This window comes from Lycium ferocissimum, chromosome 11, assembly GCF_029784015.1.
Source record: "Lycium ferocissimum isolate CSIRO_LF1 chromosome 11, AGI_CSIRO_Lferr_CH_V1, whole genome shotgun sequence".
Classification (NCBI taxonomy): Eukaryota; Viridiplantae; Streptophyta; class Magnoliopsida; order Solanales; family Solanaceae; genus Lycium; species Lycium ferocissimum.
The window spans coordinates 38,227,073-38,253,377 of record NC_081352.1 but is presented as its reverse complement, the minus strand read 5'-3'; the positions used below and the strand labels follow the sequence as shown (position 1 = coordinate 38,253,377).

The 26,305-nt window shown below is 35.7% G+C and overlaps 2 protein-coding genes across 2 annotated transcripts; one reads left to right on the top strand and one right to left on the bottom strand.

Annotated features, from left to right (window-relative positions):
- Positions 1-604: 604 nt before the first annotated feature.
- LOC132036762 (putative callose synthase 8) lies at positions 605-17,078 on the top strand. Its single transcript, XM_059427142.1, has 41 exons — positions 605-1,112; positions 1,842-1,942; positions 2,424-2,545; positions 2,654-2,735; positions 2,827-2,937; positions 3,118-3,237; positions 3,437-3,529; positions 3,613-3,704; positions 3,807-3,933; positions 5,096-5,233; positions 5,310-5,386; positions 5,491-5,647; positions 6,224-6,349; positions 6,456-6,573; positions 6,757-7,085; positions 7,878-7,930; positions 8,020-8,080; positions 8,908-8,989; positions 9,077-9,126; positions 9,220-9,306; positions 9,375-9,515; positions 9,595-9,698; positions 9,776-9,860; positions 9,950-10,110; positions 10,203-10,326; positions 10,428-10,522; positions 10,599-10,743; positions 10,930-11,081; positions 12,184-12,290; positions 12,411-12,584; positions 12,707-12,775; positions 12,864-13,032; positions 13,130-13,256; positions 14,000-14,119; positions 14,190-14,305; positions 14,403-14,486; positions 14,697-14,809; positions 14,893-15,122; positions 15,264-16,112; positions 16,251-16,436; positions 16,577-17,078. The coding sequence occupies exons 1-41, from the start codon at positions 869-871 to the stop codon at positions 16,802-16,804; spliced, it is 5,949 nt and encodes a 1,982-aa protein (XP_059283125.1). The 5' UTR covers positions 605-868; the 3' UTR covers positions 16,805-17,078.
- A 920-nt stretch (positions 17,079-17,998) lies between these two features.
- On the bottom strand, positions 17,999-26,077 carry LOC132038599 (C2 domain-containing protein At1g53590). Its single transcript, XM_059429255.1, has 12 exons — positions 25,533-26,077; positions 25,344-25,418; positions 24,420-24,563; positions 24,075-24,170; positions 23,840-23,971; positions 23,042-23,194; positions 22,913-22,954; positions 22,583-22,631; positions 20,965-21,057; positions 20,700-20,886; positions 19,443-19,566; positions 17,999-19,253 (listed from the first exon to the last, which is right to left on the bottom strand). The coding sequence occupies exons 1-12, from the start codon at positions 25,659-25,661 to the stop codon at positions 18,309-18,311; spliced, it is 2,169 nt and encodes a 722-aa protein (XP_059285238.1). The 5' UTR covers positions 25,662-26,077; the 3' UTR covers positions 17,999-18,308.
- Positions 26,078-26,305: the final 228 nt, after the last annotated feature.

The following is a 26,305-nucleotide window of genomic DNA, read 5'->3' as shown; positions in this document are numbered from 1 at the left end:
GATGCTGGGTACAAACGGAAACAAGCCTTAGACCCTGACACACATTTTAAAGTCGTGTGGGCTTAGTTTTAAAGTGGACAATATCACTAGTGGATAGAGCTATTATAGATGATATTACAACTACTTTGCATGTAATTTTGAGGGATGGTGGGACAATCTTCAGCGTCCACTTGAGTTTAGGTGAATCCCACATCATTTAGACGATGGTGGGCAAAGAGAAAACATGAGAGATATTAAGGTATATTACTCAGGAAACAAGTCTTAGACCCTGGCGACACGTTTTAAAGCCGTCCGAGCCTAGAACCAAAGCAGACAATATGCTAGAGGCTGGGCTGTTACGAAGGGATGAGTTATGACTTCTCTTCTCTATGTAGTTTTAACTATATACTAAATTTGCCTAAAAGTTGAGATGATAAAGAGAAAAACTAAAAAAGGAAAAGAGAGAACCAAACAAAAGGTGAGTTATTTTATTTTAACCTAAAATTACTAAAACTTAGTGTTGAGTTTTCTTGTGAAATTCTAAGTTGTTTCATGTCATGTCATGCCTTAACCAGGTGAACAATGAGTTTGTTGGCCCCATTCTTTATATTATTTTAACAATAAAATACCCGCCCAGAAGTTCATTCAACTTCCTTTTTTGATTTCAACAGTCCAAAAGATCCCTCCCATTCAGAAAACACAACACATCCACAGCAAGCAAAAGCAAAAGTGAAAAAGATTACATCCCAAAAGCAACCAAAAAGCAAATTCACACTTTGACACCAAACAAGCAACATGTATATACAGTCAAGATCCTATTTTTATACTCTCAACAAACTCATGCATACTTGCTTCTCTTCATTCCCAAGTGTTTCTTGGCTTTCCAAAAATGGCAGAAATTGTTCCTGCAGAACCAATTCAAGAAAGTACTTCTTCTGCTGCTAGTACTAGTAGAAGAGCTTACACCACAAACAATGAAACACCCTTCACTAGATCAATCACTTATGGGCGTGACCATGTGCCTGAGCCCTTTGATAGTGAGAAGTTGCCAGTGACTTTGATTTCGGAGATTCAAAGATTTCTTCGAGTAGCTAATCTTATCGAGTCAGAGGAACCTCGTGTGGCTTATCTTTGTAAGGATTTATCTAAAATTTTCCTGTGTGATAGCTTGTTTTAGCTGTTATAGTGAAAGTGGCAGAGTGTTATTCAATATTCGTGTAATTCATTGAATTGGAAGAGGTAGTTTTATGCGAAAATAGTCAAAGTAGTGAAAAGCTAAAGATTTTCCAATTTACCAATACATTTTTCTTAGATAGTACTATGTAAGTTATTCCTAGACTTGTATGAGACTGAGGTGTAGTTGTTGTTGTTGACTTGCTGTAGTGTAAAGTTATTGAACATAAACTGTGAGTCAAAATTGTAGAATTTCAACTCAGCTTGAATAGTTGTTGGTTATCTGACAATTTGTATAATTGTTCCTCTAAAAGCATGTGGATCTCCCTTCAACCATACACTGTTCCGTTCCTGCAACAAGGACGTTGTCCGAATTACAGTTTGCTTAGGAAACATTTCTGTATCGTTGAGATTATGCATATCAGAAACAGTATGCCCTGTTACGTTTGCTTTGTTAGTTTTCATGTTAGGAATAGAAATTTGAGAAATATAAAAAGTGAAAAGTAGCATGTGCATTGGCAAAACTTCTTTTTCTCATCCATACACAACCATAATGTACACAAAAGAAATGAATGTGCCAAAACAAAATAGTTCATTATTTGGATTTTTCATTTTTCCTTCTTGTTGTTGTTAAGGTTCTTATTTTATTTTCGGTGATAAGTGATTATTAATCCAGGTTTCTTAAGCAGGTCGTTTTCATGCTTTCGAAGTAGCGCATAACTTGGACAGGAATTCGAATTGCCGAGGAGTACGACAGTTTAAAACTTCGCTTCTTCAACGGCTTGAACAGGTACGCTCTCATCTTCAGAAAAAGGACAGTTACTCAATCTGATTCTAAAGATTGCTGTGGTGAGATAGAAACACAGGATTCCCAGTCATGTTTGACATCAAATGTCTTGAAGTAGTAAAAAGCTTTTAAAGAAGAGAAAAAAAAAAACATATTTTGGAAAATCTAATATTTGTTATTTTCAACTCATAATCTGTATTTCAATTTCTAAACAGAAACTTCACTTTTTTGTTCTAAAACAGAAACCATTGGACCAGGTCCTCTTCTATAGCCCCCTAGCAGAGCTTGAAATGCCAATATCAAACTTTGCTTAAATTCTTTGTGGTAGACTTACAATAAGAATTTTCATGTCTACGTTTACCACCATTTCGTTTGATACCCAGACCTACCATCTTAAACTGTTTGAACAGAGTTAATAGTTTCCCGGTACTTTACCTAGATCCATGCTATTGATTGCCATGTTGTCTAATTTTATCAACTACAGGATGAAGAAGTTACTTTAAGGAAAAGGAAGGAAAGGACTGATTTACGTGAACTTAGACGTGCTTCTCTCGAGTATAAAAACTTCATCATCAAACATGGTGGAGAGAGTAATCTAGAAAATAGGTAATGATTCCACTCTGTTAGGAATTATGTATGGCACCAAAAGTTCCAATGTCCTTAAAATCATCAGTATTTTCAGTAATGTTCGTGTCCTGTTCTCTACTTGTACAGAGAAAGGCTGACTAAAGCATGTATCATTGCTTCAGTATTATTTGAAGTATTGGATACAGTGTCCAGAGCAGCAGGTGTTCAGGTTTTGTTTATGTGATTTCCGTCTCTTTATTACTTTGATTAGCTCAATCTTGGTTTCCGTGCTACTAACTTTCTATGTGTCTTCTTATTAGGCTCCAGCAGGGAGTGTGAGTAGCGATGTCAAATCTGAACTCTTTCTGCCATATAACATTCTTCCTCTTGATCAAGGAGGAATTCATCATGCAATCATGCTACTCCCAGAGGTATGTATAGATAATTATATGAGTTTGACTTGCTAAATGGTTTTGAGTGTGGCACTTGCTTCCCATTTTTTCCCATGTTAGGCGAAAAAAGCCTATTTATTGGTCCAATTTGGTCTTCTTTCCTTCCCCGTGAGTTGTGACAGCTCATATGTAGTATGTAATAAGCTTACTATTCCACAGATTGAAGTTGCGGTTGCTGCAGTTCGCGATGTTCATGGTTTGCCTTTCCTGGAAGATTGTCTGAAACAAGAAGCCACCCTGGATTTGTTCAAGTGGCTCCAGTTCTGCTTTGGATTTCAAGTACTAATCTTTCTAGCGTTTTCAGTTCATACATTCTCTGTTCCACCACCATTTCTTTCTTTGTCCATTTCTTTTTTGTGTCAACATTATCAAGGCTGGAAATTTCACCATAACCTATGGACTTCATGACTTTCTAATTCAAGCATTTTATCCTCCCTGTCTATGGGATCCATAATTAATATCACTTTTCTCTTGTCAGAAAGGGAATGTGGCCAACCAGAGAGAGCATTTAATTTTATTACTTGCTAACACGCATGTTCGGCAGACTCAAAAGCAAGTATTAGTACCCAAGGTGCTGTACTAGTGTTATCCGGCTCTTTCTAATTAAAGTGTCAATTTAATTGGATTCATTATGCTTATTTTTCCTGGTATTAGCTAGGGGATGTTGCTGTTGATGAGCTGATGAAGAGGTTTTTTAAAAATTATACAGATTGGTGCAAATTTTTGGGACGAAAAAGCAATATTAGGTAAGATAGATTTTGAATTCCTGCTGCTTTCTGAAGTAGTTGTTTCTCTTCTTACTTCCCGTCACTATCTAACATCTTTTTCATTATTTCATTACTCTTCAGGGTGCCATATCTGAAACAGGAGGCCCAGCAGTACAAACTTCTGTATATAGGTCTTTATCTTCTGATATGGGGAGAGGCTGCTAATTTAAGGTTTATGCCAGAATGCTTGTGTTACATATTTCACCATGTAAGCTGACATTTTATACCATTTCTATAAAGGTGACTCCATATAAGATTGACTTGAAGGGAAAGTAGTTTTAACTCTGAAAACTGTTTTTTGCGGTTCAAATAAAAGTTAGATACTTTATTTTGTTGGTTCTAATTTCCTCTATGAAGAAACCCTTGAGAAGGTGAGAGCTTGTCTTGCATGTCGTACAGTGATGGTAATGCGTGTTTACCTTATGATGCAAATTGCTATATTTTCCGATACTAACCTAAAACGGATTCTAAAGGATCTAAGGAAAGGAAATAAGTAAGTATTCAAGGACATTTCATTCTTTGAATTTACTATAATCAGTCCATGTCCTTTGCTTTTTGAAGATTAATGCATAAGTTCTTTTATTTGTTTGAAGATGAATCCTATAAATGTGTACAATGCTGCAAAACTATTTTTTAAAAATGACTTAGAAGAGTCTAATTGCGTTTTGCTCCATCACGCTGACCTGATTTTTAGGAGAAGGGATGCCTAATTAATTTTTTCACCTGGAGACAGGTTCTGCGGTATTGGTAAATAGAATAGAGATAGCTGTAAATATCAAAATTTGGTTAGAAATGAGAATAAATGGAGGTGAAAATGTACATAGAAAGTGTTTTCATGCAATTTTGGACTGGAAACTGCAAGCCAAGAAAATGTTGATGGCAAACTGTGGAAAGAAAACTGTTAAGACTATCTTCCCTCTTATTCTGTCATTTTTTGAGAATGGATTCTTTTACTTATTGGATTAAAATACAAAAGGAAAGAGAAGAGCTCATAGAAACATCTGTTTGTTGGGTTTTGCTTTGTTTGATGATTAATCACTATACAGTTAGACGCTAAAATCTGTCTCTTCTTTTAAATAAAAACCATGTGCTCATGGTCAGTAATATTTTGACGCTATGAAGAGTTAGGCATGCATGATCAGCCATCTACAAGAGACTTAAGCTAAAAAAAAATGATGGATCCACATTGATCCTTGATATAGAATAATATCATGAGTTTCACCATTAAATGTTATAGCACCTGGAGTCCTTTATTCATGATTTAAGCTTCACCAATCTTTTGGAGATCGAAATTCAACAAATATTCTCTTTCTTTGCCTTTAGTTTAAATATAATGCAAATATGCTCAATAAACATATTCTCTCTTGCAGATGGCATATGAGCTGCATAGCATGCTAACTGGTGCTGTAAGCATGACAACCGGAGAAAAGGTCATGCCAGCTTACCAAGGAGATTCAGAATCTTTTCTCAACAATGTAGTGTGTCCAGTGTATCGTGTCATATCTAAGGTACTTCAAAGTTTGGACATGCAAATACCTTTGATCTCCATAATTTCAGTTTCTAACTGTCTGTGAAACACTTAAGGAAGCAGAAAAAAACGAAAATGGAACAGCTGATCAATCGACATGGAGGAACTATGATGATCTGAATGAATTCTTTTGGTAGAGATAACTTTCTCTCTATGCCAATCTTATATTTCAGTTGAGGGACTCCTAAATATATGTCGGGAATTTGTTGCGATTCGCTGGTTGCTTCGCTGTTTCAGGTCTCCAGATTGTTTTCAGATAGGTTGGCCCATGCGTCTGGACCATGATTTCTTTTGGGTAGGATCTCTAAATGAAGTAAAAGGTCGAAAAGAAAAGGCTTTTGTTGCCAACCCTGAAGACAACAAAAAGGATGCTAACGAAGATGAAGAAATGGGGGTAAGATACCCTGTTGACATTTCAAATTATAGCAAATAGTGTACATAGACACAAGAAAGTATCCTGTCATTTCATTGATAATGGCCAGTTTTCTTTTTATCTCACCCTTTTTATCTCAATGTATCTCGTATTTGTTTCTTTACGCTTTCCCTTTTTCTGTTGAATCAAGAAAACCTTGGGCTCAAAACCTTTCCTCTGCACTATGTCTATGGGAAGGAATAAATTGGCTTTTCTCTTTCAATAATGCAGCCTTCTTCTGTATATCAACTTGTCGTATCCTATTCGTTATATGTAGCATGGTCAGATATTAGCTTGAAAGGTTCTCTGTATTGGTTCTGACGACTTGTATAGTTTTATGATTTCATCAACTAAAAGGGTTATCAAATGAATTGTAATTACAATTGAATGATTGAAAAGGAATGTGAATTACTTCTCTCCTACATGCGTGTCCGACTTTACAATGAAATGTTGAGCTTGTTGCAACACCAGGACTAAGCATGTGGAATATCAACTCTTTGGCCCTTATGTTTAAGATGCTAAATTTCCAAAATCACAGTCTCATTTTGTGATCTTCAGATCCTTGTGGATGAGAAGCGTGAAAATAAGTGGCCGGGGAAGACGAATTTTGTAGAAATCCGCTCATTTTGGCAGATTTTCAGATGCTTTGACAGGATGTGGTGCTTTTTTATCCTATCACTTCAGGTGTGTTCGTTAAAGAGAAGATATTAACAATAGCTTAAGTATACATTACTACCAGGTTACTAAGCACCATTTCCTTTTTCTTCCTTTCTTGACTGTTTTCTTTTAGGCAATGATAATTATGGCATCTCACGATTTGGAGTCTCCTCTACAAGTCTTTGATGCAACAGTACTCGAGGACGTTATGAGCATCTTCATCACATCAGCGGTTCTTAAACTTGTAAATGGTATGACATGATTCGATTAGAGTATAATCTAAGAAGTGCTAAGAAGCTGCGCAAATTTTTTTGCCAGGACCACTAAGTCTCTTGTTATTTATTGTCTATTTCTTTCTTATTTTATTTATTTTATTATCTACTTACCTATCATAAGTCAAGACAAAACATATGAAGAGATTCTCATTCTTGCAGCTATTCTTGATATCATCTTTACATGGAAAGCTCGATGTACAATAGACCCCAATCAAAGTTTGAAACATGCGCTGAGGGTGGTTGTTGCTATGATGTGGACCATCATTCTTCCCATATATTATGCTAGTTCTCGTAGAAAATATACTTGTTATTCAACACAAAATGGGAGTTGGCTTGGAGAGTGGTGCTATTCTTCCTATATGGTTGCAGTTGCATTCTACTTGATGACCAATGCAGTGGACATGGTTCTATTTTTTGTGCCTGTTGTTGGAAAATACATCGAGACCTCCAATTACCGGATATGCATGTTTTTAACCTGGTGGACTCAGGTAAACTTTCAGTGTCCTGATCCTAACATACTCAAATGTGTTGGAGCAATGCAATCCAAGATTAGGGCCTGTTTGGTTATAATTTCTTTTAAAAAAAAAAAAAAATTGTTTGGTTATACATTGTGTCAATATTTCACTCCAAACTGGAAAAATAGTTTTGCAAGTAGAAAAAAGTTCTCTCACACAATTTCAACATATTTTCAAGTGAAATGCATGTCAAACACAACTTCGACTTCCAAATACCCGTTTTCGACTTAAATTCGAGTACTGTTTTCCAACTATAACTCAATTCATGTCTGAACACCTACTAAATATTTCAGGATTGCAGTACATACCTGTTTATTATTGTTTGTCCTGCTACAGCTTCTTTTGACTTTCCAGCCTGCTTAGGACTAATTCATGAATGCCTTTTTGAATCTACAAGATATATGAGCTTAACTGCATATTAATCACCAACCATTTGAGCAGATATACGATTGCAAAAGAAGTTTAAAGATAAAATAGAAGTAACAATAAAAAAAAAAATCAGTCATCTGATATTATGTTTGACCAGATCTTAATCCTATCATGAGATGTGAAATCAGGATATGCATGAATAAGGTGTTTCTTTCTTGAACTTATATTTATTTGGTATTTTGAAGTAAAGTTAATGTCATGTTGACCTGAGCTGCTAAGAGTTCTGGAAAGCAAAGTCCTTTTCCATATCACTTAATGGAGTGTATTTCTTAGTCATTATATGTCCTTGCTGATTTTTTTTATTTTTTTTTTTATTTTTTGGTATTCAAAATGCAGCCTAAGCTATATGTTGGGCGAGGAATGCAAGAAAGCCAAGTCTCCCTTCTGAAGTATTTCCTACTATCCTACTCTGAGCCTATTTTTTAATTTTAAGTTATTTCTTGATGGGATTCTCATTAAGCCTTATTTCTGGTTTTAGGTATACCATTTTTTGGCTGTTATTATTAATAAGCAAATTCATATTTAGCTACACATTTGAGGTGAGTGGTTCTAAGCCTTCTTATTTCTTTACAAGCTAGTATTACTAATTAGATCATTGGCATGTCCATTAATTTATTTGAATGTACGAGCAGTGAATCAGAAAATAAATTTTATGAATTACTCAAATATTGTCTTCCCAATTGTTTTAGTATCTTAGCGTTGGCTGTCTAAAGGAACATGCAGTCAATATCATCTGAGTTTTAGACATTGCACTCTTTATCTGAATTACGAGTACAATAGTGTTAGTATGGTGTCCTCCAATAATTGCTTTACGCTCTTCTAGGAATGACGTAAAACATTTTCAAGAAAAATCCTTTCCTTGATTAAATTAATTATTTCTAAAATTATGAAGGAAAGTATTTCCACCAAATAGAGGTAAATGATTTACGTCATTTTGCGTAAGTCAATTTCCAGTCCAACGCTTCAGCTCCTAATGCATATACCTTGTTGCTAACAACTTGTAAACATTATTTATGCTCTTTACTGATCTTCAGTGGAGCTTCTCCATAGAAAAATATTTTCTGTCGAAAAAGTCATTGAAATTGGGCCTCACAATTTAATTTTCTAAAGTTGCCATGGAATAGCATGCTATCAGATGCAAAAATTGATATCCTTTCTTTACAATGATTTTAGCAACTAACCTTAAAACTGTGTGCAAATCCCAAGTCCTTGATTTGCAGCAAAATTAATTCATATTCAAGTAAATATGTTTATTTATGCTCTGCAAGACTTGGGAACAAACATCGTTTCAAATTTCAATTGGAATGTGTAGAAATATGTGCCCACAAGCAAATAGTTAACTTTTGTCTTTTCATGAAATTTCCAGATAAAACCACTTATATCACCTACAAGACAGATCATAGCAGTCGGAGTAAAAGATTATGACTGGCACGAGCTTTTCCCTAAAGGTAATTGTCTAAACCTTTTTATCTTTTTAAGTAGCTGAGGAGTGTAGATATGTAAATCCTCTGAATGATTCTTTTCTTCCAATTTAGTCAAGAGCAATGCTGGAGCGATAGCTGCTATATGGGCTCCAATTGTACTTGTAAGTTATATTATGATTTCATCTTCTGTTTCTGAAGTTTCATATTTTTTCTTTTAAAATAAATATCTTCCGTGCTGAATCTTGTTGTTTCAGGTATATTTCATGGATGCACAAATCTGGTATTCTGTGTACTGTTCCGTGTTTGGCGGAGTGTATGGAATCCTCCACCATCTTGGTGAGGTGAGTTGTTTTTAGTTAAATTTAAACCATTATATGGATATTCTCATCTCTTTTTTTGTTCACCACAGATTCGGACTCTAGGAATGCTGAGAAGTAGATTTTACTCATTACCTGAGGCTTTCAGTGCTCGTCTTGTCCCACCCGAAGCAAAAGATTCTAGAAACAGTTTAATGAATTGGCTTGTCCCTTTGACGTTCCAATTCCAAAAGGTTTTTACCATTAATTATTTAAATTTACTTTCTAATTCTTTATAATTCTGTCTCATCCCTCTGGACTTCTGTTTGGCAGAACTTTCACTTATCAGAAAGGGAAAAGAGCAATATTGTGAAGTTTGTTCTTGTGTGGAACCAAATCATCAGTAGCTTCCGGGAGGAGGACGTGATAAGTGACAGGTTAATTATTTCTGTCTAGCTTATTCGGACATGCTGTTCTTTATAGAAAGCTAAGACTGTGTAATGACTGACAACAGGGAGATGGATTTGATGAAAATACCTGTATTATCAGAATTATTCTCTGGTCGAGTTTATTGGCCCATTTTTCTTTTAGCAGATAAGGTACCATGTTAAGCTTGGAGCTTTGTCTATTTTTATATTAGCTGACATGCTATTGATTACTGTTTGACTTATCCTCTATCTGCTGGTAGCTTTCAAATGCAATATCTATTGCACGAGACTTTGAGGGAAAGGATGAAGTACTTTTAAGAACAATAAAGAAGGATACATACATGTATATGGTTGTGACAGAGTGTTATGAATCGCTGAGATACATCTTCGAAATTCTTGTGGTTGGTGACCTTGAGAGAAGGTATTTTTAGACTTATTTCAAATGTATTTTAATACTGAATTTCAATACTACTGAGAGTGCTACCAATTGTGGCATGGTTGTCCACTTTTCAGGGTTATTTCTGGTATATTAGCTGAAATTGAGGAAAGTATTCAAAGATCAACACTTCTCAAGGACTTGAAGATTACCGAACTGCCAGTTCTATGTGCCAAGTGCATTACTTTACTTGAACTTCTGGTAAATTTGCACATAAGCATCAACCTTTTGCTTCCTTCCTATCACCAATTTCTTCATTTGTCTGACTCATGCTTTCCATATTGACACATTGGTTTATCAAGATTGAGGGAAATGAAAGCCTTCATAACAAAGTCGTATTGGCAATTCAAGATATCTTTGAGCTTGTAACGAGCGATATGATGTTAAATGGATCAAGGTTAGATGCCTGAAGAATTTCAAGTCATAATAATTCTTATATTTATTTTGTCTCTAACCATCCTTCTTGGTTGCAGAACATTGGAGTCACTTGAAGCTCACTTGCATAGTGGGGAAGGGGAAGAGGTCGCTGAACTTTTCAGCTGGATTGAAACACCTCTGTTTGCGTCTAAGCATTCGATCCATTTTCCATTGCCAGATAGTGATTCCTTATTGGAAAAGGTGTTCCAAATACTTTGCTACTTATGTTTTCCTTTACTTGTAGTGTAGTACTTGGGAGTACTTATATCAGAAAGGGTCTTTTTTCAGCCATCATAGGCTTTTACATATGATGTGTACCTCCCTCTAACTAAAAACATATACACAAACCTATCGCATGTATGGAGACTGATTTAGTTTCAATTGTAGACCAAGCGGTTTCTTTTACTGCTTACTGTCAAAGATGAAGCACTGGATATACCAACCAACTTGGAGGCTCGGAGGAGGATTTCCTTTTTTGCCACTTCTCTGTTTATGAACATGCCAAGTGCTCCAAAGGTGCAGAACATGTTATCTTTCAGGTCAGATTTTATCACTTTTACTTGATATTTTTGTCACTTAAAATATTCCTACTCAGCTGTGGAATTTGGTTCCAATAATATCATCAGAGAAAATGTACTACATGATCCACCTATTAGGCATATATCTAATGTACTGATATCTGGCAGATCTGTGCTGATCGTAGTTATCTATTTCCGTAAACATGTTTTTTTTAACAGAATCCTCATTGGAAATGGCTAATTGGCTAGCAGGAAATTGTTTTTCTCCACTTAAATAGAAGTGCGTATTTGCATAGCAACACGTTTACTGAAAACATCCATTGCAAGAACATGCATGGAACAACATATACTAGGTGAATTTCAATCCAAAAACTAATTTGATCTATGGACAATATCATTGTGGTAAATGTCGTAGTGCCAGAGGATTCATCATCAGCTCGAATTGGGGACTATTTTTTGAAATCTTAGCATAACTTTAAATTTCTTATCTCACGTCTACTTCTTTCCTTTCTCGAGTTTCTGGGACACCTTTTGGGATATTTAGTGTGGTGGCTATTTATAGAATGTGAGAAGCAGACGTCTAATCCCGGCTAGTTATAGAATGTCAGAAGCAGATGTCTAATCCTTTGTTTCCTCAAAGAGTGGAAGAATTTCTTGGGAATTACTATATTCTTCAGTTCTTTTTCTTCACTGGTAGATGATTGAGGTCCACTAGAGAGAAAAGATATTTCTTCAAAACAAAGAGATGGTTATATAGTCAATATAATTATGTAAGAAGTTTTTCGTCTCAATTCATCTTATTTCATCTGATCTACCAAAGAATGTGTGGGATACGGACAGTTCTAATAAAAAAAATCTTTGAAGAAAAACCAATTTATCTCATCGATTCCATGATCAGAGGATAGAAGATTACTCGGGATTTTGAATCAGAAGAGAAGTTTCAAGAAATAACAGCGTTTTAATACTATGGCCAACCTTAAATAACTCACAAGGACTCTCTGAAATGAACAAATGAATTAAATCTGTATAAGCATAATAGCTTAAGATGAGTCTCAACTCTCAATATTCTTGTAAACAGATTTCAACAAGTAAACCAACTCATAGGGACATGTTTACCTGGCAGTGTTCTAACTCCACATTTCATGGAGGAAGTCAAATTTTCAAAGAAGGAGCTCAATTCAAGAAAACAAGGGGTCTCTATCCTTTTCTATATGAAAAAGATATTTCCAGGTTGCCACGACAAAACTTCTTTATGACTTTAGAGAGTGAGAGGGAGCTCCTTCCATCTCATAAGTCAGTCAGGGTCCAATTTCGATTCACTAAATATTTATTTTGACTACACATTCTCAGATGAATGGGAGAACTTTTTGGAGCGCATGGAAAGGGAAAGAATAGATGAATCTAGTGACGAAAGGGAAAGAATAGATGAATCTAGTGACGAAAGGGAAAGAAGGAGAAGAGAAATTGAAGAAGAAGAAGAGAGAAATTGGGCTTCTTTCCGAGGGCAAACTCTAAGTAGAACAGGTGGATTTATCATTCATCTAAAAGTTAATTTCCATGTAGTTAATTTCCATATAAGCCGAAATTTAAAATTATGTCCTTAACAGAAATGTTCTTTATATGTTTTCTTTCTTTAACCAAAACAGTCCGAGGAATGATGTACTTAAGGAAAGCGCTCAAGTTGCAAGCTTTTCTTGACATGGCTGAGGAATACGGTTTGTAATATTCAGATATTTTGATGTTCTCCCTACTCCGATATTTGACTAGAGTGAACATCTTCTGCATGTTTCTATCTTTTTGCAGATATCCTCCAAGGTTATGATGCAATTGAGAGGGAAAATGATAAATTATCAGCTGAACTTGAAGCCTTGGCAGACATGAAATTTACACATGTTGTCTCTTGTCAAATATATGGATTACAAAAGACTACTGGTGACCCTCAGGCTCAAGACATACTAAATTTGATGATTAGGTACTTTTTCCAAGTGAAACTTTAATTCTGGGGGTACTTTTGTAACAGACGCTTTGGGAAATTTAATTATGTTATTTTACGAATGTGTTGCTTAAAGGTACCCTTCTTTGCGTGTTGCTTATGTTGAGGAGAAAGAAGAAATTACAAAAGGAGAAATTACGCCAGACAGGACACGAAAAGTTTATTCATCTATTCTAGTTAAAGCTGTTATCGGTTTTGATCAGGTATGAAAAAGAATCCTCTAAGCGGTTGAATATATTTAGTTGGTTAATAGATTTGAACTCCTGAAATTTGTGAAGGAAATAGACTGATGTGTCAGGGTGAATACTCCTAATCTCTTCAAAAATAACATTTAACCATCTAGCCATTTTTTTTTCATTTGCTTATATCTTTAACTTTCAAATTCTCCTTTTATAATTAATTTAGTTAATTTAAGTGAAAAACAATGTTCTTTTTCCTATGCTATTATTCTTAGGGTGAGCATCCCTCATCCATCCCTTTTTTCACTTGCTTAGTCCTTTAAGTATCAAATTCTTCTGATATAAGGTACTTTAGTAAAATTTAAGTTGGGAACCTGTTAAAAGTATTTTTTAAAAGTCCAAAACTTTACTAAATGCAAGAGATGTCTTTTATGTCTTCAATATACAAAATTTTAACACATAAGTTGAGGTAAATAAGGCATCATTTACTGAGATCTCGATCACTAGACTCATCATCACTTGCTGAATTTTTTGTGGTAATTCACATTGCCAATCTTCTCTATATGCTTAGAAAGTTCAAAAACTGTCTTTTGCACAATACCTTTGGACACTTCATTGTCAATATGCACATGCCTCCTCAAGAAAATGTAGTAAGGAAGATCTATTTGTTTGTTTTGTGTTTTATATATATGCCACAATGAACAATGTCTTTTAATTTTAAATATTTGGTGTATGCTTATTTTACAAATCTGTTTGAACTTTTGTAGGAAGTATACCGCGTGAAGCTTCCAGGTCCACCAAATATTGGAGAAGGAAAACCTGAAAATCAAAATCATTCCATAATTTTCACACGTGGTGAAGCTCTCCAAGCAATTGACATGAACCAGGTACTCATCAGCCTTAGGATTTATAAAAGTAATAATCTCAAATATTCATTCTAATAGCTTGTTCTTACAGGATAACTACTTAGAAGAAGCTTTGAAAATGCGAAATATCTTGCAAGAGTTCCTGAAAGACCATGGTCGGCGTCCTCCCACAATACTTGGCATGAGAGAACACATATTTACAGGAAGGTCAGCATCTAAGAATTGATATTAAAAGAAAAATAAGACTAAGAGAAATTTTTGAATTAAATGCTAAAGAAGCTTCCATCCACTTCTCTGATTGCAGTGTTTCTTCTCTAGCTTGGTTTATGTCCTATCAAGAGACCAGCTTTGTCACCATTGGCCAGAGGCTTCTGGCTAATCCACTCAGGTAATTTAAGCCTTATTTCTACATTCTTACTTTTATGTAATAGTGGTCAAGTGACTAATAAGGAAACAATCGTTGGGGAAAAAAGATTAGTTCTATATTCCTTTCACATGAAAAGCTCTTTGCCCAAAGGAAAACAAAAATATAAAAATGTTTTATTCAGTTTGCTTACAATAATTTCGGATTTTCCTCCTTTTCCATCGAAAATTTCAGGGTCAGGTTCCATTATGGGCACCCTGATGTGTTTGACCGAGTATTTCATTTGACGAGAGGTGGCATTAGCAAAGCATCCAAAACAATCAACTTGAGCGAAGATGTTTTTGCAGGTTTTCCAGTTAATGCAAAATGTTTATTTGACATCATACAGTAGTATAGATTGGAAAACACGTGACACTCTAATGTAATGTAGGATTTAACACAACTCTGAGACGGGGACATGTCACATATCTTGAGTACATGCAAGTTGGAAAAGGTCGTGATGTAGGCCTTAACCAGATTTCAAAGTTCGAAGCTAAAGTTGCTAATGGAAACAGCGAACAAACAATCAGCCGTGATATGTACCGTCTTGGTCATAGATTTGACTTCTTCCGGATGCTTTCTTGTTATTTTACAACGGTTGGCTTCTACTTCAACAGCCTGGTAACTACATTAAATCCTATAATTTTTCTTCTTTTTGCTGTCTTTGAGCATTTCAGCTTCCATATTCTTTTGGTCTGCCAAGTTATACTTGGCTATGCTGATTTCTATTCTCTTTTAATCTCTGCTGTCAAAACTTTGCAGATATCAGTGATTACGATTTATGTGTTTCTTTACGGTCAGCTATACATGGTATTAAGTGGTCTACAGAGAGCGCTTCTTGTTGAGGCAAAATTGCAAAACATAAAATCACTGGAAACAGCTCTAGCTTCTCAATCATTTATCCAGCTTGGACTTTTAACAGGTTTACCCATGATCATCGAGTTGGGACTTGAGCGAGGGTATCTTAATGCCCTTAAAGATTTTGTTCTCATGCAATTGCAGCTGGCTGCTGTTTTCTTTACATTTTCCTATGGCACAAAATCCCATTACTATGGCAGAACAATTCTTCATGGGGGTGCCAAGTATAGACCCACTGGTCGTAAAGTTGTGGTTTTTCACGCCAGCTTCACTGAAAATTATAGACTTTACTCTCGGAGTCACTTTATCAAAGGATTTGAACTGCTGCTCCTGTTGATTGTTTATGATTTGTTTAGGCGATCATACGAGAGCAATATGGCATATGTTTTAACAACATATGCAATATGGTTCATGTCATTTACTTGGTTGTTTGCACCATTTCTGTTTAATCCGTCTGGATTTGACTGGGGCAAGATAGTGGATGACTGGAACGATTGGAATAAGTGGATCAATCAGCAAGGTGGTATAGGGATACAACAAGATAAAAGTTGGCAGTCTTGGTGGAACGATGAACAAGCTCATCTTTGTCATGCAGGGCTATTTTCTAGGTTAATTGAGATACTCCTTTCACTAAGATTTTTCCTTTACCAGTATGGACTGGTCTATCACCTTGATATATCAGGTGGAACAAAAAGTTTCGTTGTCTATGTGCTCTCATGGGTTTTCATTGCTTTTATTTTCCTCTTGGTCAAGGTAAGCTTTCTTCCTGCACATTGTTTCAAATTAAGACAAATATCTTTCTTGTTTACTCGTATCAAGTGTAGTCTTACTCATACCTCCTCGATTGATAACATAGTTCACTTTTTTACTGAATTTTCCGACATGACACAGATGCTGAATATTGGAAGGCGGTTTTTAAGTGCAAACCATCACTTAACTTTCCGTTTGTTCAAAGCTTTTCTTTTCCTAGGAGTTGTAGCTACTATTATTGCCCTGTCAATCGTATGTCATCTGTCCGTGAGAGACTTGATCGTCTGCTGTCTAGCTTTTCTACCAACTGGTTGGGGCTTGATATTGGTTAGTGCAGTATATGTTCTTGCTAGTTTTGCTATAAGTACTTCCTGCTTGTCCCTTTTTTTTTTTTTTTTTTTTTTTTTTTTTTTTTTTTTGTCTAGTTATTAATATTTTCTTATCTCGTAAATGGTTGTTTTCCTCAGGTCGGGCAAGTAGTGAGACCCAAGATTGAAGGTACTGGATTGTGGCACTTCACTCGGGTTTTTGCTCGGGCTTATGATTTTGGAATGGGTGTTGTTCTTTTCGCGCCTCTAGCTGCATTGGCTTGGCTTCCAATAATTTCAGCTTTCCAAACTCGGTTTCTGTTCAATGAGGCTTTCAGTAGGAGGCTGCAAATTCAGCCAATTCTTGCAGGAAAGAAGAATCATTAGTGATCTCAACTTGATTTTGAAATACATAAACTTGCATGTACACATATTTTTCTGTTACTGTAGAATAGCAAGTTGTCCAGGTAACTTCAGCAAAATAGTAGTAGATGAGGTTATGCACCAAAACATCTTGCCATGTGGATATACTCCACGGGGAAACTAATAGGTTATAGATTCTTTCATGTACAGATAGAGTAATTTAGTAGGCTATTGTGTATAGACATTGATGAATAACACACATTCTTAAAATCCAATCTTTCTAAAAAGTTTTTGTTCATCAGTACAGTGCCTAATCACAGAGAATAATTGCATAATGTCTGTCACCCTACCTTTCCTGGCATCCTTGCCGGGTTACCTCGAATGGTCCAATGTGGATTAAGAATGCTGCATGAAACTGTTATACTTCTTATCTGGTTATAAGGATACGGAATAATAATCTCAGGATAAATATCCTACGTTGAGTTGAACTTTTGATTCCGGTATAAGCAATCTCAGGATTGTTTATACTGAAATTATGAGAGTATTATTTTTATACCAAACTCGCAGGATTACTAATTCCGGATAAATTAACAAAATGACATTGCTAATCTCTTCTCCCAACGTCTTTTAAGAAAGCCAAGGTTAAAATAAAAAAAATTAAAGTTTATCTAGTGCAAAACTAAATACATGCTTCATATTATATTTCTGTATCACATTTTAGTCCATTTTAAACATCTATTAATACAAGTATATCCTTAAACGAGGGGAAGTGCATTGGCAAAAGACGATCACTTCTTCACTTTCAAAGCAATATTGCTTAGTACTCCCTCTCTCCCAAAAAGATTGTCTTAATTTGACTTAACCTGGAGTTTAAGAAATAAAAAAAGACTTTAGAAATGTGTGGTCCAAGTTCTTAGATATTTGTGTATTGTAGAATCATCTCATAAAGTTAAATTGTTTCTAAATATAGAAATGTGCCAACTTTTTGGGACAAACTAATAAGGAAAGTAAGACAATCTTTTTGGGACGGAAGGAGTGCTATTCCGAGTATAAAACCATCTTCCCTTTAGCTCAAAGAAGATCAGTTCAAAGACCTGTAGCGCAAAACCCACGCAGAGATGGGCACATGAAATTGGCCGGCATCTAAAAGAAGAAAAATCAGTCTACCAAGGAAATGGAAAATCCATAGATGCTCATGAACTTTCATGACCTACAAACTTCACCAAGATAAACTAGTGCTTTACTTATATGTTATACTGTGAAGAGGAATCCAATAAGGAAAGATAATGTTCACATTTGATCCTTCCAAAATTTCCATGATATAAAACTTGAAACCATAACAAAAACACTGTACTTTGAACTTATGATACACGTTGCTTTAGCCGACGTGAAGCTATTACAGGCAGGATATAACAGCATATACAAGTAAAATGGAAAAAGAACCATCCATCTGCTTACAGAGACTGTACAATGGGGGAAACTGAGAAAACCACCTTGTTACAACACATTCAGAGCTCACCTCATTGGTCTACCTCGGACTTTTAAAACTTGAAGACTGACCGAATGCATGATTTTCTTTTGAGTCCCCTGCTACTTCTTCTGGAGCTTTGATGCTTTCACTATCTACCAGTCCACTGGTCTTTATTGTGGTGTCAGAACTCTCAATACCGGAGCTTTCTATGGAAGTGTTGCCAACTGAAAGCGAATCAACTGATGAAGGTTGAGACTGTACATCAGAAGAATCAGATTCCACAGAGCTCAGTCTCTCTGTCTCTGATGATTCTAGTTCCCCATTAGATTTTCCTGATGACTTCCGCGATATCACTTTCTTTAAGCCACCACCAACTGACTTGCCAGCATGTTTAAGGATTTTCTTTGCCTTGAGTCTCACTCTCCCCTTTTTGGGGATTTTCCCCTTTACCCCGTGACTCTCTTTTCCATCTTCTATTGTTGTCAATGATGAAGGGGAAATGGTGTCATCCACTATAATTTTCACTCCAATTTCCTTGGCATTAACTGCCCTAAGATTTGCATGTGGAGGTGAATCTGGCTCTCCAAGATTGCCAGACTTATCCTCACTTCTTGGACTTCTGTGGAAAATCGAGCTGATCTTATGGAAACCCCTGTGCATACGACTTGGAGAATCTGGCTTACTTACATTAACACTTTCATCAAACCTGCATTCATTATAGTGAGAGGAGCCCCCTGATGTGGATTTAAGACTTCCATCAAGAACCCTGCTCTTTCCCTTTCTTGGTTCCCATACTTGTGCTACTTCACTCCCTGGATGGTGTACCCATATACCAGTCTCCCGCTGCCCTTCGATATTAATAGGTTCATACGTATCTGCAGCTTTTGAAGATTCGTCAACTGATTCACTGGTTAAGGAGCTTCGTTCAGTTTTATCCATCTCAGCAGATTTGCTATCCCGTTCATTCACCACAGTTCCGCTCTCATATGACTGCTCCGGACCCTGAAAATTTCTGAAAACTTAGCACTTCCTTATTTTCCGTCACTTTATCATTAATAAATTGCACCTATTGCTCAGGCGCTATTATTTTGGCTTAGTGCATTCATCCACTATAGTAATCAGTAATGCAATGCAATTTCAGGTGCAAAGAAGATGATACCTGAGAAATCTTTGCACAGGAGAAATGTATACCTTTTTGCCAGAGTCAACAACAGTTACGGCAAGATGCAATCTCCCCATTTTAATGTTCTGAAGAGACAGCCACATATCATGCCTCTGCCCATCCCTAAAATCGCAGATATTGATGGAACAATCTCTGTTCACACAAAAAAAGGTAAATAAGCTGCTTGTGTCGGCTTTGAATAATATTCCATTTGGAGAACATACTGATGTCGAAAGGAAAAAAGGAAAAGGATAGATAACTCATACACCTAAAGGAAAAAGTTTATCGTCCAGTAACCAGAGGGGGGACCTGCAATCAATCTCAAGATACTCACTCTTTTTTTACTGTTCTTTTCTTTTTGAGAAAGGGGTGGAGAGGTAAGTGGACTGGGCATTTGGGGAAAAACTAAATAATTTACAATATTTTGTTGCAGGTCTAAAATAAATAATTAGAAGTCATATAAGTAATAGTTTAAACTTTTACATGATGCAATACACATAGGCCAACATGGTATCAAAGGAGGCACATGATCTTAAGATCGAGTCTCACCCCCACCAACCAAAAATATATTCCCGCATGCTTAACCCAAAAGAAAAGTATGAGTTATATACATCAAAGGGTGTGTAGCAGGTTTAAAATAAATAAAAGTGTCCCTTCAAGCTTTTCGATGAGGTGGTTCATGCAGTTTATTAACGTCAAAAACCAAACAAAATCAATAAAATGAACTATAGACGAGCTTTCACGCGTCTATAGTTCAATAGTAGCGAAATAAAAATGTCAATGCAGCTTCTTTTTTAATTTTTGTTTTCCATTTTCTTTCCTTTCCAGAGGGTTGAAGTGGGATCTGCACTCTGCAGGAGATAAATGCCAAAATCTACAAATGGGCTTAAGGCATTCTGATGTTTCAGGACCCATAAGAAGAAAACTAAAATTCCTCGGTGAGTATGAGAAATTTCCAGATCCGAACAAAATGTAAAACAAAAATAAAAAAAGTAGTATCACTAATTTTTCCAGGTATCGTAGTACCATTGCAACCAGATTATAGCAGGAGAGAAAGCTGGAACACAATGCTAAACATGACTTAAAAAATAAAAATAAAAAACAGTGAGCACAAGATGAGTATGGAAATAGAACTAAGCCTCTAAAGCAATGAGTTAAATCAACAAGATTGTCACAAGGAAAAGGCCAGAAAAGGAGGAGAACGTCTGAGCATAACCCAATCACTACATAGTCAAGGGGTGAAAGGTGACTAGTATTTAAATTGCCAAGATGAGAATAGGACGAACCCCAATGTATCATCAATAAAATGGTCTTTGTCACGAACACCGAAATTGAGCATGTTGTTAGGAGACTCCCATGTACAGACTGGAATCTTGAACTCCTCATGCCACTGTGGAGCCAACGTCTTCTTCTTAGTCTTAGTCCTGAATCTGTAAGGACCAAGGTTCCCCTTAATATATGGATCAGCCAATCCTGAAAAAGACCACCAAGCTTTTAGACATACGCTCCTATTAATTCGAAAAAAGTACAGTAAGACTATTTTCTACCTACCATTTAAATCTGATGGCTTCATGTCAGCTGCTTCAAGAACTTCTAAAATAACAAAAGCGATGGGCTCCTTAGCATCAACAGAAAACCAGTTTTCTGAAAAAATGAAAAAGAAAGAGTTATATAGCTGTGACAGAACATATCTAACTGAATTCAATCACTTCAAACACATCTAACAGAATTCAATCACTTCAAACACATCTAACTGAATTCAATAAAAACAGAAGCCAACAAATCTAATCTAGACAAGTTATGCAGCACACAGAAATGCGTGATTAATTAGTATTATGCAAATGAAAGATGATAAGTGTTGCATCGAAAACTATCAGCATGGAATGTTCAAATCTGTGAACACCTCCATCACTAATAGAAAAATATTTTTACTACCCCATCTTGCCCTTATCTATTGAACATCAAAGAGACTGAATTCAAGCACATCGAGGATTTGAGGTGCTAATGCTTTTAATCATTTCCTTTTTTATTTTTCCTGGGGATGGGAGCAGAGGTGAATGGAAGCAAAAAAAATTATCCTTTTATGTAGTTAGAATTATTATGTGGGATTTCACTGGGTATGTTGTTGTTGTTATTGTTGTTGTTGTTGTTGTTGTTGTAGTTAGAATTATTAATTAGGAGACACCCACTACACACTAAGATTTTAGAAAACACTGAGTCACTGACCACCAGTTTACACTTCTTTTGTAGGTAATCTACTCAAATCCAATTGAATCCCCTATCAATGCAGTATGGCTCATATGAGAAATCTATCAACAATACATTGTGTATCAGCTAGTTTAAGTTCTCAAAGATGAGTAACTGACATGGTTCAAGCACTGCCCAATATCACCCTTACAAAATTGTGGATAATGATCTTAAAACATATGAAACATTCCAGGCTTTCACACATTCGGATTAACTTCACAGCCATTCATGGAATAAGGACTTCTAGCACAGAATCGCATATTGGTAGAATAAAAATTCTTGCCCGCCGCAATAGTGGTCCCTCTATCACAGCATAACTAGGGATAAGTATCTATTTACTCAAACAGGAAGTGGCCCTTTAAAACTTCTTTTTCTTGATCGACTTCAGTTCAGATAAGGACAGCCCGGTGCACAAAGCATCCCATGTTAGCAAGGTCCGGGAAAGGGCTGCACCCCAAGGAGTGTGATGTGGACAGACTACCCTAATACAAGCATTAGTGGCTGCTTCCACGGCTCGAACCCGTGACCTATAGGTCACATGGAGACATCTTAATGGTGTCAACGTTTGGATGGAAAAACTCTTGTGCCATGCAGATGATTTTTTTATTAGTCTTTTTAAAGTCTCAAAGGCCGTTTTCAATTTATTTATTTTTTTTGTGAAGAAAATTTATATATTGAAATCAAACCTCAACTATGCAAATTCTTTTTAATATATCAAAAAAAAATTCAACAATATTTATAATGATTATTTCAGAAAGTGAAATTTCCATCTCAACTAATTGAAACTCTAATTATAGTCAAGTATTAAATATTCAAGAAATGAGAATTTTTTAGTTTCTCGAACATTGATAATCTCTTAAATTTAATATTCGATTCAAATTTCCTATCAAAGAGTTGGAGCGGCAGCTAGGGTGACCATTACCTGGTTCCGGCGACACAAACTTCTCAACGTCCACCACCAGCATGTTGGGCTGCAAGATATTATGAATAACTTAGTCTAAAAGATATTCATGAAGGCTTTTTTTTTTTTTTTTTTTTTTTTTTTACTTTTCTTTTGGGCACATGGAAACCACAATACCTGACCGTAAAGTATTCAAACCATTTCAGCAACTGGAGGTAAAACCGTGCAATTTTATTACATTAAACACAGAAGCGCAATCAAAGTCTAAAATATGCTTCTACCACAAGCATATTAGCGGCATAATGTTAAACAGAAGACAGACACAAATATGAACGAACCAACGAACCGCACCTCAACAAGTGTCTGCTCAAAGGCAACAGCGAGAAGTTTATCCTGATAAGGATGACAAGCGAATCTTAGGAAGATTGTACATATGTCAGTTCAATGTTAGACAGACACAGAGATGCTCATTGAACTAACCATCCATCCAGCAATTCCAGGAACTTCTGTTACATCGAGTCCGCGTGTGAAAATTGGCTTCACAGTCATCTGAAAATAAGGAGGCTCCACAAAGCACACCCGCAAACGACCAAGAAATGGCCACTTCCTTAAGAACTTTACCCCAACCAAGACCTACATGGAACAGCGATACGTCCAAATATATTATTTTAGGTTTTAAAATCTGGTCATCAAACAATACAAGGGCATAAAAGAATAGAGAGGAGAATAACTATATTAAACGGCTAAACACTGAACATAGAATTCTCTAAAATTGTCATGAGTTTCCTCATTCCCTGGTATGTTGTGTGCGTGCCTAAAGCGGATAATGATTAAGACAATACCGTGTTGTTACCCTGTATAATCATTAAGATAATATAGCAATAATATAAGAAGATTAGAATACCTAGAGGGAATCGTATATCCTAACCACACAAGAATAGTGTGCCGTGAATACTAGAACTTCACGTCTTAAAATTCAGTCTTGAACAATTTTTATAGCTATATTTTTTTAATCAGGTATTCTTAGCTAAATATTGTTCACATATAGAGTGACTAAAGCAGTTCTAAGTGAAAAAAGAGTCATGCGGAACAGACTCCTTAAAAAATTTAACGACTTGATGCTAACAGTTAAAACCTTCACAGTAGCTGCAACTATAAGATTGAACATAAAACTGACACTACTAATCCCACCACCTCATTAGCCTCTTCAGTATCAGGTTTTCACAATATTTTACAAGAAGAAGATTTTCACAATATTAATTGCCATTAGCGAATCACCTTTCCCTCAACATGCATGCCCAACAGATGTAACTTTGCCCACATCCCAAAGCCCAACCTTTTTCTCAGTTTCACGGCAAGAATTGCACTCATGTCATCAGCAGCCCGAAAATTCATTCCCAACTCCAGGACCTGCACGGATAGATATAAATTTAAGCCTCATCAAATAGAGCACAAATGGACAGAAGCCACACTGCTGACATAAATCAAACATTCTTGTGTCAGAACTGCATACCAAGTGATCATCTCCAGTAGATTCACGAAGAACCCTCATTTCTGTGAACATCGGTGGGTTTCTTCCCAAATAGAGGTGCTGAATTAGAGCTTCTTTCTGTATGCATTTGGGGGAAAATGGACTCTTGATAACTCATCTCAACAAAGATAATAAGTCCTCAAAGTCAAAAAATTGGATGAACAACTATAGTGTTGAAGAAAGCAGAACTGCTAGAATTCAAGAAAAACACTAAATACAGGGAAAATGTAGAAAATAGAGGCATTAAATGACATGTGATACATAGAATCCAACATATAAGAAAGCAATTTAGTAGTTTAGCAGAAGGTAAATGGTTTGAACCCTTACAGCAGTCCAGGGTTTGTACTTCTGCATAAACCATGGAATGATAGCGAGCAGAATTTTCTGTGAAACAATCTCCTCCATGCAGATAGGCCAAATCTTTCCAATCGCATAGTTTAACCATCTCACTGATTCAGAGTCTGAAAGTACCTGGTAAAATCCAAAAAACGATTTAAACAAAAAAAAAAGGAGGGGGTAACTCCAAATTACACTAGAGTAATCAAGGAAGCTGCTGGTTATTCTAGCTCTTTATCGAACTTCTCTTATTAATGAACGCCTCGAAGTCAAAAATTTGGTCTTAAAGGAACACAGAGAGAGAGAGAGAGAGAGAATAGTAGACAATATGTAAAGCCTAGGAACACTGGAACTTGTAAGTAACAACAAGAATCAGCAGAAATTCAAGCATATTTCACTTCAGAAAACCGTTTGGCCATGAGAATTACTCACTTTTTTCCGGAATAAATTTTTACTTTATTTCAAAATCAGTGTTTGGTTATAAAATTTCCAAATCCAATGAGTTGGATTCCAAATTTGGGAAAGTGCTCCAAAACTGTTTTTCAACTCCATCTTTGTAAATTCCAAATAAGGTGCTCTCTTCTCTCCTTTGCATATAACCAAACGCAACTTCATCTTCAACTCCAACTTCACAAATTCCAAATAACTGAAAAATATTTGGAATCTATGGCCAAACACCTACTAAAAGTTCCCTAATATAGAATATTATTTTGCTTTCTTGCAGTTCAGTATCTTTTCTTTTTAGAATCACCTAAAGTATATTTCTTTTTGAGAATCAATTCAAAATCTTTTCTTTTGCCTGTCAAATCTAACAACAAAAAGATACTACAATAAACTTTCCAAATTTATCATATTAACTTCAACAGACAAAAAGGGAAAAATGAACCTTCAAAATTTAAGAACAAAAATGCTTACTCGCCGTTGGGAAGACTGTCTTTTTTCCTCAAACTGTAACTTCCTCCTTAATTTAGTCACATACTGCTCATGAACCTTCAAAAATTAAGAACATAACTTGATAAATCCACATCAAATGCAAAAATTTGAAAAAACAATACAGAAAAGAGTACAAAACAGAAATAAAAACACAATCTTTTTGCAACTTACCATATAGAGATATATAAGAGAAAGGAAGTAAGCAAAAGGGTGGCAACAATTGAACGAATTAAGCAACCATAGTACAAGTAACACAATGCCCACATGATGAATTATTGTAGCCTCTGTTATACTTGTCATTTTTTTATCCACACCAAATGAAAAAAAAAAATTGTTCTTTCTACACACAGTTCTTGATTTAAAAATGACAAAGACCCACTAAGAATAAACACTTGACCCAAATCTTCAAGAATGGGTTAACTCAAAATTGTGATTAAAGAACAAGGAGTAATTACAGAACATGAAAGTCCATTTTACTTGAATCCCATTAATAGCATGGGTATTAAAGACATTTATTTCGTGTCATAACGCGTGAGTGTAGACTTGTAAAAGTAATGAAACTGATGTAAAAACAACAGAGGGGGGTGTTCAATTTGGGTTTAAGATTTGAAAACGGGCTTAGAGAGTTGGTAATTAAGGTTGACGAGGAACTCCATGGTTGCAAGTGGTGTGTGTTTTGGAGTTTTCTGTTTTCATGCTTTGACTGGTAGAATTTTCACAATTCTGGGCTCCACCTTCGATAGATGTCTGTCAGCAAGGATAATTTGGTTTTTCATGTAATACTAGATACCACAGCTCGTGCCCAACATATATTTATAATTTTAATTTTATGCAATTATAAAAAAAAAAAAAAAATTTATAACATGTCTTGAAAGTTACGTATGTAAAGATAGAAATTTTGAGAGCATGAGTTTAATAATTTGTGCCATGATGTTATTTTTTTT

What these genes read in the sequence shown, in the direction of transcription:
- LOC132036762 (XM_059427142.1), top strand. Translation starts at nt 869, where the DNA reads ATGGCAGAAATTGTTCCTGCAGAACCAATTCAAGAAAGTACTTCTTCT. An exon ending in CAATCATGCTACTCCCAGAG is followed by an intron (nt 2,938 to 3,117) that starts GTATGTATAGAT and finishes ACTATTCCACAG; the next exon opens with ATTGAAGTTGCGGTTGCTGC. An exon ending in AAGCAATTGACATGAACCAG is followed by an intron (nt 14,120 to 14,189) that starts GTACTCATCAGC and finishes TTGTTCTTACAG; the next exon opens with GATAACTACTTAGAAGAAGC.
- LOC132038599 (XM_059429255.1), bottom strand. Translation starts at nt 25,661, where the DNA reads ATGACAAGTATAACAGAGGCTACAATAATTCATCATGTGGGCATTGTG. An exon ending in CTGGAATTGCTGGATGGATG is followed by an intron (nt 22,955 to 23,041) that starts GTTAGTTCAATG and finishes CATCCTTATCAG; the next exon opens with GATAAACTTCTCGCTGTTGC. An exon ending in TTTATTGATGATACATTGGG is followed by an intron (nt 19,567 to 20,699) that starts GTTCGTCCTATT and finishes TTGTGTGAACAG; the next exon opens with AGATTGTTCCATCAATATCT.